Genomic DNA, 15499 nt, shown 5'->3' with positions numbered 1-15499 from the left:
CAACAAAAACAGGAATCAGACCACAGAGAGATGTTGTGTCCTCTACTTTATTGCTCACAATGGCCCCACGGTCGCAATCTACAGTTAGGGGGCATTGTTGTGTTGTTTGTGAGCACATTAGAACATAATGGGAATGTTTTGCTGCAAGTCAAGATTGAGTGGATTAAAAATAAAAACACATAGAAATGTGTAATAAGCTTATGCCATTCTTTCTCTCATGCGAAGAATGCCTGTTCACTCTTGGATGGAGGTGGTGGAAAGACAAATTCAGCGGGCTGGGCTCAAATGCCAGTGTAATATGTCATTCTTTTTTCCTGATGTATTTGCTTGTTCTTTTCCACTGAAAGCGCTTCAAGCAAGACTTAACTTAAAAACACTGGGAACAAAGTGGTAGTCGGGTGTTAGTACATCTAGCTTGGACTTGACTACCATCTGCTGGTCAACAGTTGCTATGACCAATTTGTTTTAGAGTAAGCCCTCCATATCCACAGATTCTTTATCCACAGATTCACAGCTTGAAAATCTTCCCAAAAAAATATAAATTCCAAAAAACACACCTTGATTTTGCTATTTTACATAAGGGGCACCTTTTCACTACACCACTGTGTTTAATGGGACTCTTGGTATCCACAGGGGATCCTGGAACAAAGCCCCAACAGAAAGCAAGGGCCTGATGTACTTTAGAAATGATAAGAAATGAAAGAGACTTAATCAACAAAATTGTTTTCTTTATCTAATACGGAAATGTAGCTGACCTTTAGCTAAAGACAATAAAACAGTGGTTGCTATATGCTTTCAAGACACATAAGACTCTGAAGTATGGCAACCCTCCCCATGGGTTTTCTGGGCTCTAATTCTTCAAAGGGCATTTGGCATTGCCTTCATCAGCAGCTGAGAAAGTCTGCCTTGGTTAAAGTCAAGCAGTGGGTTTCCATGTGTGAATAGGGATATGAACTCTGGTCTCCAGAGTCCTAGTCTAACACTCAAACCACTACATTTTCTTCTATAAATTGATATATAGATATAAAAGAATCAGTGGGTAAACTTGTAAGAGTGTGACATTTACACACGTGTCCATATCCACACAAATAGAATAGGTAAATGAAATGGCAATGTAGTTTGCAGGATTGTAGGGCATCAAGCAATTGTTTATAACAATTAGTGATGGTCCAAGTTGATGCAGGAATTCTGTTGCTCTTCTGTTTGCAGGTGCTATACTTCCTTTTCCAGAGCTTGGAAAATTTGCTTTGAGGGACTACAGTTCCAATCCTGGCTGGAGGTTTCTGGAAGCCATACTGTGTAGTCCAACTTTTCTAAACTCTTTCCTCTACTGTTCCTCTGGTTCTAGGAACTTCGCTCATTAGCCATGGGCCAAAAAGCTCTCAGGCCAGAAACGGAAATGGGTTTTAACACTTCTAATAGTGCGATCCTATACTCACATTACAACAGGAGTATAAAGGACAGTGGAGGGAAGATAATGGTGCTTCCACATCTGATATGTACTCAAAACAGAAGGGGTGGGAAAACACAGTATTGAAGCCAACACCTAAGTGCCATCTTTAAAAGCCCTGTAACCACCACCACCACCATATACTATACAGGGCCCTTGACCATGAGGAAGTGTCTATGCCACAGAAAAGTTGCCAACAAGCTAACAGAGAGAAGAACACACACCTCCTCTCTTCCCAACAAAACAAACAAGAAGACTGCCACAACAGCCCACCTCCTTCAGTACAAGTGGCACAGTCCTCCAGGGCCAGCTACTGCCAGTCCTCAAACATTCCCCACAGCTGTAGCGGGAAAATTGTGGCCCAAATGAATGCTTCTCTCCTCCCGTGTTCCACCTCTAAATGCCCTGAAGTGTATGCGTGTGTGAATCCCCTTATGCTCCTCACAATCAGTTTTAAGAGACCATCACACAAAGGAGAGGGAAGGAAGTTGCCTTAGCCCTCCCTGTAAATGTTTTCATAATACATAGCCTACATACTGCATGAACAGAGAAAAAATAGTATTTTTCCAAGTCAACAGAAAAACCAGTTTGATCACAATGGTACAGGATCTTTCCATTTTTCATGCCCCATTATCTAGACATTTAAATTTTGTGTGTAAATACTTTGACCTAAATCCAATCACCGCTTTCCCCCATTAGTGCAGAACTATTGAAGGAATGGAACTGGTAAAAGTTTTAATTTACCAGTTCATTCAGTGGATTTAGCCTTGATGGGTTTGGGAAATAAGATTAGGCCAGGGATGTGAATCATGAGACTCCCCCTCCCCCCGCATTGTTGGATTGCAACCCTCAACATTGGTATGCTGAATGAAGTTGCTGGGAGATGCAATCCAACATCAGGAGGACCACATGATTTTTACCCCTGCTTTAGATTTTTGTTAACTTTTTCCAGGCCAAATGACTGACTCTTGCTTGTGTTTGTTATTATGGAGTTGAGTACATCATAGTGCTAATGGGGTGGGGCTGGTTAGGCAGTCACCATTTTCATCCTTAGCTCTAGGAGAGGAATACCAATGACATTACCTTTAAGTTAATTGTTCAGAGTGGAGGAGTGTACCCAGCTGATCGCCTCTTGAATTTACACCACTCTAAAAACAGAAACCTTTGATAGTCTAAGACTGGTTTACCATACACTGTATGACCATACAACATGATGTTCAGATTGTAGCCCCATTTTTCTTTCCTTAACGAATACTGAAAAGGTGGGAAAGTGTTCACCCTTCAGATATTGTTGGACAATTACCATAATCCCTCACCATTAGTCATGCTGCCTGGGGTGATGAGCACTGGGTCCAACAATATCTGGTGAACACCAGGTTTCCAGTTCCTTAAATATAGTTAACCCAGACTGCAAGCTACAGGATTAATGTTCAATAGTAACTAAATGCTTTTAATCATGCAAGCAAAAGGGAGACATTTCTCATTTGTGTTGTGCATATATTTGTGTGTGTTTGAGCAAGACTGGTAGTTGGGTGTGTTTGGGGATAGTTTGTTATTTCCCTGAGAAAGACGTTCTGGTTATTTTCTTCGCAACCTCTCTCTCAAGATTATTGCAGTCCTCAGCATCCTGGGGCATTTTCTTCTATGCTTTGCCACTGGGCAGCCTTCTTAAAGTAACAATAGGCCTAACACTTCCCACTCTATGAACACTAGTTCCACAAAGCTGCAGCTACGGTTCTCATGGCTGCCTCAGTTCTAACTTGTGGCCTTGCCATTTTCCTGAGTGATTGAGGTAAGACAGGAATCTGACTGGAAGCCAGTGTGGGAAGGTGGTGGAGTTCAGCCTTGATCCTTGCAGTGCTTGCAGGGATGAGTAAGAATCATTCATTCTCATTTAGCTTTAGATGAAACAATGTGGGTGTAACTGAATTGGAACACAGACTGCTGTGTCATTTGTCACTAGCCATTGGGCAGGACAATTACAATACAGGAGGCTCAGACATGTTGTTGAAGCTGCATATTTACTCAGAGAAAGTAATGCTTCTGGCAAGGAGGCCCTTCCTGCCTCTGTAGAGGGTAGGATCCTACATCAGTAGAAAGATCAAGCAAAAGTAGATAAACTATCCTACATTACACATACATTTGCACATACATTACATTAGGGTCACTTGGTTAAGCATTCCCACACAGGCCTAAGGAAGAGTTTACATCACAGCCTTATTTTGATCAGAATTTGAATTTAGAAATTTGTAACTATAATTCCTGAATCCTCCAGCAGGACTTGTAAATCCTTTTAGAGTCTTCGCTAACCTGCTCTGGAGTTCTAGTAGAAAAAGCCAATCAGTGCTTTGCTCTTTTGTAAAGTTTAGAGGTACTAAATTTGACTCATGGACACACAGGTCCAGCATGAAATTTCCCGAGTGGTTGCCAGGGATTCCATTACCTTTAGAAAAATGAAAAAAACTGGGCACTTGCCTTGGAGGATTGTTACATTACAGAAAATATTTTTCAGTCAATTAAATATCCTAACCCAGGCCTCCTGATGTTTTGGCCTTCAGCACCCAGTATTTCTTATCACTGGCCCTGTTAAATGGGACAGATGGGAGATGAAATCCAGAACACCTGAAGGACATCATTCTGGCAAACACTTTTGAAGCTTGGCTTCATACTTTTCTTGCCTACTCTTGCACCTGCAATCCATCTATGGTCAGAAATAATGATAAAGGTCCTTGACTTTAAAAGCAGTAAGAGGTACTTGCTTATAGAGTGCCCATAACAAAACCCCAAAAAACTGACACTCCTCGTCAGAGGTCTTTGCGAAGAAGCCTTCTGTCCTTGGAACAAGGTACTTGCAAATAATAATTAACAGGCAAATTAGAATATTTTACTAGGAATTTTTTTTTATTTTTAAAAAATCTATTTGCATGCAGTCAATATAAACTTAGTTTATATACTCTTCTGCAGCAAGAGCTTACAGCTAAAAAAAACTTTCTTTCCTTAAGACCAGTCTTCTGTTTACCACAAGCACCAGATACTCCTTTCTATGGGAGCTCTCAGGTAGTAGTAGGTATTCCAGTTCCTGTCTCTCCTACAGCTATGACTGCCCTCTGGGCATTCAGCACCCCAATGAGATTCATATATATTTAGTGAGAAGAATCAAATGGGAAGCAGTTACAGATGGAGCAAAGCACCGTCTTGGTGAAGAGGAACTTCAGTGCATCATCTCTGTGTCGACAGTCTTATGATATCATCATGAGGATGCAGGCCTCTCTCCTTCTTCCACAGGGGACAGAGGTGCAGAGATGGGTATAAAGTGCTGTGGGTAAAGAGAGCAAGAAACATTACACAAAAAGAGGCACCTGCAGTCTGGGCAGTGAAAACATGCTCCCCCTGCACATTTGACCCAGAATAGTTTAAAGCTGAATTCCCAACTTTTAAATGTTCAGCATCAAATAAAATTAGGATTTTTTATGTTTCTGAGACAACAAAAGTCTCAGACTCCTGACCAAGGGAGCCAAAAGCCTCTAGGACAGATACACAGCTGTATCTGCAGCAGGCAGTCCATTCACATAAAAGCTAAATACGAATGCTATAGTGAAATAAGAGTGTTCAAAGCTGCCCAAAAGTTGAAGCCTTTTGTGTCATGGATTTATTTAACTACTGCCTTGTAAATATGGAAAGAATTGAACTGGAAAGTAGAGATGTTTCTCCACTGTTAAAGCTGTGCAGTAATGTGTGCATAGAAGAGGAGACAGAAGCCCCTCTTTGAACCTCAGTAAACCTTTGGAGGAAACAATTCTCAGAGATATCTTCCCTCAACAGAACACCAAGAATCTAAATTTACTCAGGGGGCACAGTATACCTAAATTCTGACGGAATACAGAGCACAATTTCCAGGTAGTAGCTTGCTGTGACACACAGTCAGTCCATAGGTCATAGCACTGCTTGATGAGGATGATGTTCACTGAGTGCCTCACAGTTGGAAAGCAAAGAATAATCAATTCCCCTACCCACCCACCTGACAAAATATTAGGCAGATGGACAGACATATAATATAGTCCCTGCACATTCACTGGAGTAAGGGATGAAGGACCCTCGTGAATATGGAAAAACCACATTTTTTAAAAAAGCATTCTGTTTACCTGAAAAAACACTTCTCTGGGATCTCCAGGTCCTCCAGTGCAACTCTATGATCAAGATCTGCCAGAAATTGACCACAGAATCATGTTGGAGAACCTACAAAAGCCTACAGAAGTGTTTTCTCTAGGAACTTCTAAGTTTTCTTACACAACTCTATGGTGAACTCCCGGCAGAGTTGTGTCAAGAGTACCTATAGACTGCTAGAGAGAACATATTAATCAAATCGGCAAATAATAAAATTGGCAAATAATCAAATCTGCAAAACTCAAAGCCACAGATGTGCAGGGCCAGCCGTAGACTGAAACACAACACAACTCTTTACCTCCATAGCGTTTAGAGCCCATCAGGATTTTATATTTAGAACCTTGTAAAGATGGCTATCATATCAGGACATAAATATGTAAAGATGGCTATCATACCAGGACATTTTAAAAAAACAACAAGATTCCTACCACACCACTTAAACACTCTTTATTACCATACTTTCCCCCAGTGTCCTACATACATTTTCAGAAGTCTTTACAAGCCCTCCCTTCAGCCACCATCTTGGGGGGGAGAGGCAGGCTGGCTCCAACTGCCTGCCTGAAGAAGACAAACCCTCCCTTGTATTGTTTTTAAATGGTATGGGTGGGTTTTTGTATTGTTGGGCTATGTATTGGTTTTTATGGTGTTTTTGTAAACCGCTGTGATCTACAAGGAATAGTGGTCTAGAAATAAAATTTCATTCATTCATTCATTCATCTTGCAAGGAAGACTTGTAGTGTCCCAGGATAACAGGTGGCAATATTTTGTCCATATTATATACTGCTGGAGGGACAAGAAAGCTAATTGCTTGCCTAAAATTATTTAGAAAGTTCACAGCTTCACCACTACCTTTCAAAATCACCCTTCTGTGAAGAGTTTTTAGAATAGAAGAAGTAGGAAGCGAGGAAGTTGGAATGAAGAAATGTTTTTGTCTTTTTGTTTTCTGATTTTTTTGTTTATTTGTTTGTTTGTTTGTTTTTTGGATTTTTTTTATAAATTTGTACAGTATAATGTCTTGGTGAGGATAAAAATTTTAAATTTCCTTTTTCTTCTTCTGAAGGTTGAGTACTGTGAAGAGATGTAGAAGAGGGAAGTGTATGTAGCTGAGGGTAAGAGCATGTAGTGGGGGGTAAGAATAAAGTGAATGGTGGTAATGAAATACAGGATGATAGAGAAGGAAGGTAGAGCAGAGGAGGAGAATGAAAGAAGGTTAGGAAGGGTAAAGAGAGAAGGGTAAGAAGGAAAATGAAAAAGAAAGAAAATGAATGAGAGAACGAGAGAAAAAAAAGAAGTGACATGGACGAATTTAAGAGGAGGAGGAAGAGAAGAAGGAAAAGTGAAGAAGACTAAGAAGAAGAAAGGAACTCAGATAAAGTATTATTGTATAATATGATTTTTGGAATCTTTAGTTATGTGTTTGTATATTGTTTAATATATATATAAATATATTTATTTGTCACCCTTCTGTACATAGATCAGTTTGATGCCCTGGACCACCATGCCATCAGAGTTTCGATTCTGTATGCACCAGATTCAATGTACTCAACTATCATTACAATGCTCTACCTAAGGCCCCATACAGACAGGCCAAAATAAAGCTGCTTCGGGTCACTTTGGAGGTATGCTGTTTAAATGATGCATGCCTCCTAAGAGTCCGGAAGCCCTGGTGGCGCAGTGGTTAAATGCCTGCACTGCAGCCACTCACTCACAAACCATAAAGTTGCGAGTTCAATACCAGCAAAAGGGCTCAAGCTCGACTTAGGCTTGGCATCCTTCTGAGGTCACTAAAATGAGTACCCAGATTGTTGGGGGCAATTAGCTTACAATTTGTAAACCGCTAAGGGAGTGCTTAAGCGCACTGATAAGTGGTATAGAAATGTACTTGCTATTGCTATATCTTACCATGGCATCATGAGCTTCTAGTGTTTTTGCCACAGGGTCTTTACACCGCCGTACTGAAGGTTGGAAGGTAGACATGATGCGGGCAGTGTAGAAGGCACATTCATCATTTAAGCAGGCCTCATGGAAGCGCTGAGGTGCACAAAGGAGGTCATCCAGCCGCTGCTTGACCTGGCCTACCAAGGAAGGCATAGTACCAAAAGAGAGAGAAGCATGAACTACAGTCCCTCAGCCAGGCAGAAAGATTGTCCTCTGCACTCTCTAGGCAAGACAGCCTCTTGAATTCCATCCCCAGGGAGAGCATGTTGGTTCACTGTCTCATTGCTGTTCTTAAGAACCCAGTTGTATTTGTCCACACATTTAATAGTGATGAATGCAGTATAAAATACAAATTATGTTGCTATTTTTGAAAGTTTGCTTTTATTCTTATTTTGCCAATCATATTTTGCAATTCCCCTTAAAAACAAAGTGGAATCATAGAATTATAACATTGGAAGCAACTGTAAAGACCTTCTAACACAATCCCCTTGCCATGCAGGAAAACACAAGTACATCACTACTGAAAGATATTCATCCAATCTCTGTTTAAAAACCTCCAAAGGAGGAGCACCCATCACTCTTTGAGGCAGTTTATTCCACTGTCAATCAGCACTTACAGTGAAGAAGTTTAGGTAGAATCTATTTCCTTGTAATTTGAATGTATCACTTCATGTTCTAGTCTCTGGAGCCACCAACTTCTACATGACATCCCATCAAATATGTAAAGATGGCTATCATATCAGGACATTTTTTTAAATAAAAATAAACAAGATTCCTCCCACACCACTTAAACACTCTTTATTACCATACTTTCCCCCAGTGTCCTACATACATTTTCAGAAGTCTTTACAAACCATCTTGCAAGGTAGACTAGTAGTCTCCCAGGATAACAGGTGGCAATATTTTGTCCATATTATATACTGCTGGAGGGGCAAGACTGAAAGCTAATTGCTTGCCTAAGGACTGGAGCATGGCTTTGGTGTGGTTTCCAGACTCTTAGGATGCATGCATCATTTAAATGGCACACCTCCAAAGTGACCCGAAGCAGCTTTATTTTTGGCCTGTCTGTACGGGTCCTAAGTGTACATATCAGGGCTTTAGCCAGGACAGATCAAGTTTGGGAAAGCTGTGACAGTAACTTCTTATATTCCTAACCATTGGCCATGCTAGCTTTGATTAATCAGAACTAGAGTCCAATTGAAGAATTTTATCTGTTTCTAGCAATGGATGCAGCAAGGGCTGATAAACACAGCATTTCAAATTCTAGAACTGAAATTGTCATTTTGGCTCAACCTATTTTCCTGAAGGCAGAGAAATATCCAGCTCCAAATCTGAGGCAGTGCTTTTCTGCTGATACTATGCAACCTACCTTTCATATTTATTTATATTTCAACAAGTAACAATTTAGAAAAGCTCCAGCAAACATGAGGCTTTCCTAATTACAGGTTGAGCACCCCTTATCTGGAATACTGAAATCCAAAATACTCCAAAATCCAAAAATGTCCACATGGGTGGCTGAGATAGTGACACTTTTGCTGTCCCATGGTGCAGTGTACACAAACTTTATTTCATGCACAAAATCATTTAAAATATTATTTTATTAGCTTCAGGCTATGTTTATAAGGTGTATACAAAACATAAATGAATTTCATGTTTAGACTTGAGTCCCATCTTCAAGATCTCTCATTATGTATATGCAAATATTCCAAAATAAATACAATAAAATATTTTTTTAAAAATCTGAAATCCCAAACACTTCTGGTTCCAAGTATTTTGGATAAGGGAGACTCAATCGACATAGGATTTTAAATATACTTGCAAAAATATTTTTACAGAGAGGAATAAGTGAAATGTATGAGAAGGTTAAGCAGAAGAACAAGATTTAGTGCTGATAAAACATCATATAAGTGCACACTACACTTATTTCTTTAGCAACTGTGTGATGTATATTAAGATGAATCCATCACTTGCCCAAGACCACCACCCAAGAGGCACTTAACAGCAGATGAGTAAATGAATGCAGGGTCTATTCCACCTTCCCTTATCCACTCAAGCATAATATTCTATGGGAGAGCAAGTAGTAACATGGTTGAAGACCAAGTGATGCAGTCGTGAAGTCATGACACTTTCTGCATCAATAATGAACTGGCTTCAAGTTAGTAGGTAAGCCAAGTTTTAAAATAATAATAATAATAATAATAATAATAATAATAATAATAATAATAATAATTATTATTATTATTATTATTATTATTATTATTATTTATGCCCCACCTCTCCAATGAGATTGAGGCAGCTTATTAGATACAATACCCCATAAACCCACTCACCCACCATAACCAATAAATCAAAACAATAAACAATAAAAAATACAATTAAGATTATTAAAATGGGCAAGACAGGGTAGTCAGTGGGAGGCAGAGGACCTAAATGTGTGGGACGGATTGCATGGAAGAAGGCGATCCCATAGATAAACTGGGCCCAAGCCATGAAGGGCTTTAAAGGTCATAACCAACACTTTGTACTGTGCTCAGAAATTAATGGGTAGCCAGTGAAGGGACTTTAAAATCAGTGATATATGGTCTAGAGCTCCTGGTGACCAATCTGGCTGCCATATTTTGAACTAGCGAAAGTTTCCGAGTTAGGCACAAGGGTAGCCCTATGCAGAACGCATTGCAGAAATCAAGTTGTGAGGTTACCAGTGCGTGTACCACAATTTTTAGGTCCCCAGGCTCCAGGAAGGGGTGCAGCTGGCTATCAGCCAAAGCAAGAAATGGTCCAATGAACCAGTTGGTTTTCTGAAGCTATATCTGGCTAATAGACAATTCTTTCAATGATTCACTACAGCTGGAGAGATAACGGATGCCAAAATTTTCAAGAACAGAAATTCAAGGTCACATTCCATGCAGTACTGTATTGGGATAGGACACTTATCCATTACCACACTCAAATCCAAAATGTCTGGTGCCTGAGAAATCAACTGTTCTGTCTTACCTGAACTACTTGCACTGGATGAGGGAGGCTGGGCCAAATGCACAGAAGTGCTTGGGTAGACAGGTGGTTGGCTGGAGGCGGTGGTAAGTGTTCTGCTCGTCTCAGGGCCTACAACAGTAGACAGTGGTGTGGCTTTGCGGAGATTTGGTTTAGGATCCTGAGAAGGTGTAATGAGTGTCGTGCTAGTCTCAGGGGCTACAACAGTAGACAGTGGTGTGGGTTTGCAGTGGTTTGGCCTGGGATTCTGAGAGAGTGTGCTGAGTTGGTCCGGCTGGGCAGGTGAGCAATGAGCAGACAACAGTTTGTGTAGTTCTTCCAATGAGGGGGCAACATCACGATCAACACTACCATTATTCATCTCCTGCCGTAACAATTGTGCAAGGAGCTCAATACACTAAGGAAATAAAAGAACAAAGAAATTAGGCAGCTAGCCAGAAACTAACCTCACATTTAGGTTTCATCTTGTTTACCTTGCCATATCTCTCTTTATTGCTGTATACCTTCAAGTCATTTCTCACTTATGGCATCCCACAGGGGTTTTTTTTTATTTTTTTTTTGTTTTTTTTGGCAAGATTTGTTCAGAGGTGGGTTGCCTTTGCGACCCAGTGGGTTTCCATGGCCAAGTGGGTATTCAAACCCTGGTCTCATATCCCACCCACCCCACTTCATTCACTTATACACATTCCAGCCACTTCACCTCATTTTTCCACATGACATAGAGGCCATCCAAAGTTAACTACTCCATTGCCTCCCAAACATATCAAGTTATCCAGTGCTATACATTTCTCAAACAGTTTGGAAGCATGATTATACATGTACATTCACACACAAACATAGAAAAAGCATGCCAATTCTCTCCAACCAGTTTCCAAGAAAGGTCAAGTACGTTAACAACATAGTCATCCCTCCATATCTATGATTTTTATCCATGGATTTAAGCATCTACACTTTGAAAATATTTAAAATATATAGAAATTTCAAAAAGCAAACCTTGATTTTGCCATTTTATATAAGAGAGAATACTTATCAAATTTGCAGATGACACCAAATTAGGAGGAGTAGCTAACACCCCAGAGGACAGCATCAAAATTCAAAATGACCTCAATAGACTAGAAAGCTGGGCCAAAGCTAACAAAATGAAATTCAACACGGAGAAATGTAAGGTACTGCACTTAGGGCAGAAAAATGAAATGCACAGATATAGGATGGGGGACACCTGGCTGAATGAGACTACATGTGAAAGGGATCTAGGAGTCCAAGTAGACCACAAGTTGAATGTGAGTCAGCAGTGCGATCCGGCAGCTAAAAAGGCCAATGCAATTTTAGGCTGCATCAATAAAAATATAGTGTCTAGATCATGGGAAGTAACAGTGCCTCTCTATTCTGCTTTGGTCAGACCCCACTTAGAATATTGTGTCCAGTTCTGGGCACCACAATTCAAAAAGGACATTGAGAAACTGGAGCATGTCCAAAGGAGGGCAACTAAAATGGTGAAAGGTCTGGAAACCATTCCCTATGAATAACTACTTAGGGAGCTGGGTATATTTAACCTGGAGAAGAGAAGGTTACGAGGTGATATGATAGCCCCATTTAAATACTTGAAGGGATGTCATATTGAGGAGGGAGCAAGCTTGTTTTCTGCTGCTTCAGAGAACAGGACCCGGAACAATGGATGCAAGCTACAGAAAAAGAGATTCCACCTCAACATTAGGAGGAACTTACTGACAGTAAGGGCTGTTCAACAGTGGAACACACTCCCTCAGAGTGTAGTGGAGTCTCCTTCCCTGGAGGTCTTTAAGCAGAGGTTGGATGGCCATCTGTCAGGGATGCTTTGATTGTGATGGCATGGCATGGGGTTGGATTAGATGGCCCTTGTGGTCTCTTCCAACTCTATGATTCTATGATTCATTACATTTAATGGGACTTCGGCATCCAAGGATTTTGGTGTCCACGGGGGATCCTGGAACCAAACTCCATCAGATTCCAAGCTCCCACTGTAGTCCAAACAAGATATAATCAAGGGATGTGTTACTTTAGCCTGATCTGACTTCTCAATGAATGGGCACAGGCTAGAGCACTAGTTTTAGGTTTTCAAATCCACTCCTGGCCACAGGCAAAACCTGGCTATCCAGGCACAGATCCAAGTCCAAAGTCGCAAAACTGAAAATTCAGGGGGAGTATAACCCCATCCAGCACAGGCTATTCCCTGATCTGCGTTGTGACTAACCAGGAACACTTTTGTTTTGTCTAGATTATGTTTCAATTTGTTTCATCTCATCCAGTCCATTACTGACAGAAGTCACTGGTTTAGTACAACAGCTTCGTTGGAATCTGGAATCGTGGGGGGGGGGAATATAGAGTTGGGTGTCATCAGCATACTGGTGACACTAAGTCCCAAAACTCTGGATGATCTCTCCCAGCTGTTTCATGTAAACATTAATCAACATGGGAGACAAAACTGAGCCTTGGCTGCCCTCAATGGCCAGGGTGTCAAACAAGCATCTCCCAATACCACCTTCTGAATCTACCCCTCCAAGGAGGACTGGAACAATGTAAAGCAGCGGCCCAAGTCCCATCCCAGAAGGATATGGTAATCAATGGCATCAAAAACTGCTGAGAGGTCCAGCAGAACCAATAGGGGCACACTCCCCATCTAGTTCCCTTTGTAAGTCATCCTCCAATGCAACCAAAGCTGTTGCTGTCCCCTAGCTAGGCCTAAGGCCAGATAGAAATGGATCTAAATAATCCATTTCATCCAGGAAACCCTGGAGCTAGAATGGCACTACATGATCTAGAATCTTGCCCAATAAAAGGATATTGGCGATCCACTACGTGACCTGGAGAAGTCACACTCTCTCAGCTTCAGAGGAAGGAAAAGAAACCCCACCTGAACAAATCTTGCCAAGAAAGCCCCATTAGTCGGAAACAGTTTGAAGGTACACAACAACAACCTGTCCTAGCCACCATGACAGAACAGTGGATATCCACTTTCTGCCTGTAGGCTGCAGGTTTGTTCTTCAAATTTGCAGGAACAACTGCTAGTCTGCCTCCAACCTCTGCTTCAAGTATGTAAACACTGATTTATTGTTCCTTGAGATTAATTCATTTGCATTCCTGGTGATTATAATACCCAGATATTTTAAATCCAGAGAAACAAATTTGAAATCCATAAGATTTGTGAATTATTTCTTGACATTCCAAAGCCACATGTATGCTCATATTCTCTCTAAATTTCTTTACCTACTTCAAACACTTCCACTGATGCCCAGCAATAATATTATTAGATAACTGCAAAAACAAAAACAAAAAAACCCCTGGAGATATTTATCAGGTGGTAAAAAATTAGATTTACAAATAACATTAAACATGGACCTTCCACACAGGGAGGCCTCAAGATCCCTCACCTTCTTACCTACTAAATAGTGATTCAACTAGCCCAGATATCAGAATTCATAAGAAATTACGATACTTTCATTTTTCTAAATTTGGAAAGAAGTTTGGTACCTCTCTTTTGATTCATAGATTTACTGCCTAGTTAAGCATAAAACGAAAATTAAAATCCAGAATCTGTTTACAAGCTAAATGCTATACATCTGTTGCAAGCATTCCAACTCATTGGCCCTGTCAATATTGCCTCTATGCCCCTTTCTTAAACACCCTAATTTTAGACACTATGATAAATCTCAGTAGTTTAAAGGCTAGAGACAAATTAGAGTCTTTAAACTTGGAGATCTGGTCTATGCAGCAAACCCATTTTAAAAAAATCGCACATCTTAGAAAGAACAGATGAAGGAAGTATATCTTGGTTACAGAGATTTCAGATTTATTTACTTCACCAATTAGATATTTGGGTCAGAAGGATCTCCAAGGGCACTTACAAAATTTGAACAAAAATAAGTTTTTTCTCTATTTAAAATTCAGTCTAATTTCATTTATTTATAAACTACTAATTGAGAAAGCACTTGGGCAAATGAAGCGTTCAAATATAGTTTAGGAGACAAATCTTGAATCAAAGATCTCACATAAAGCTTGGCACACCATCTGGTCAGCTTCTCCATTTACGCCTACTTTAAGGAAAGTGTTATAAAATCTACACACAGGTGGCATCTGTATCTGGATAAACTGGGTCATATTAATAAGGCTTTGTCTGATAGATGCTGAAGTGGTTTGTGCGGGGGGGGGGGAGGGAAGGTCCTTAGAACATATGTGAATTCAATGTTCTAAATCTTCCAATTTTGGAATGAAATCCTTTCCTACATCAGTCAAATGATAATGCAGAATATACAGTTCAGAGATGTATTATTAATTTTGTTTACTTTTGATACAGGCAATACAAATCTATCACACAAGCCATTAATATCTACAGTATAATGCTATATGCTGCTTGAGCTGAGATATGAAGGGCATGGAAATCAGCAAAGGATTTATCAGGAGGTAGTTAGATTAACAATTTTAATCTAAAAATTAAAAAAATTTAAAAAATAACATGTTCAGCTGAACAGAGGAGAAAAGGACACCATTATGGAATTCATTAACTATACTGTGGATCATCTCTCTACATGAGGTCTGCCATCTAAAATTGTGGAACAACAGACCATGAACTCTGACTGATTTTACTATGTACATGGTGACTAATCACATAACTTTATTTTAAACAGACAGGGGGGGTTGGGAAATACTATAATTACAAAAAATTAAAAGCTTGTGGGAACAAATTCATCACCTCTTGAGTTTAAAGATTGAAATAAACACTCTTTGCCATATTACCACTCGAAAGTATCCCTTTTTGTATTTGCTTCATTTATATCCTGCTCATGGTGGCATGTGGCTCTCCTCCCAACAACCATGTGAGGTAGGTCAGGAGAGAGAGAAAGAGTAAGCAGTTGACGGTCACCCAGTGAGTTCCATAGCTCAGAGATTAGAATATACGTCTACCTATTTCTAGCCAAAACA

General features: G+C 40.2%; 1 protein-coding gene across 7 annotated transcripts in view; it reads right to left on the bottom strand.

Moving 5' to 3' along the window:
• Nucleotides 1-3452: 3452 nt before the first annotated feature.
• Nucleotides 3453-15499, bottom strand: part of LOC121922034 (trophinin associated protein) — a 36815-nt gene continuing 24768 nt past the window's right edge. For all 7 annotated transcript variants that reach the window (XM_042450900.1, XM_042450904.1, XM_042450901.1 and 4 more), the window contains 3 exons: nt 10547-10940; nt 7517-7689; nt 3453-4766 (listed from right to left, as the gene is read on the bottom strand). In XM_042450900.1, coding sequence (XP_042306834.1) covers nt 4701-4766; nt 7517-7689; nt 10547-10940 — 633 coding nt within the window. In that variant the 3' untranslated portion in view covers nt 3453-4700. The remainder of the gene's footprint in view (nt 4767-7516; nt 7690-10546; nt 10941-15499) is intronic.

This window comes from Sceloporus undulatus, chromosome 2 (genome assembly GCF_019175285.1).
Source record: "Sceloporus undulatus isolate JIND9_A2432 ecotype Alabama chromosome 2, SceUnd_v1.1, whole genome shotgun sequence".
In the NCBI taxonomy this organism is placed as follows: domain Eukaryota; kingdom Metazoa; phylum Chordata; class Lepidosauria; order Squamata; family Phrynosomatidae; genus Sceloporus; species Sceloporus undulatus.
Note: the sequence above shows the minus strand (reverse complement) of the source record. Positions and strands in the feature narration are given on the sequence as shown.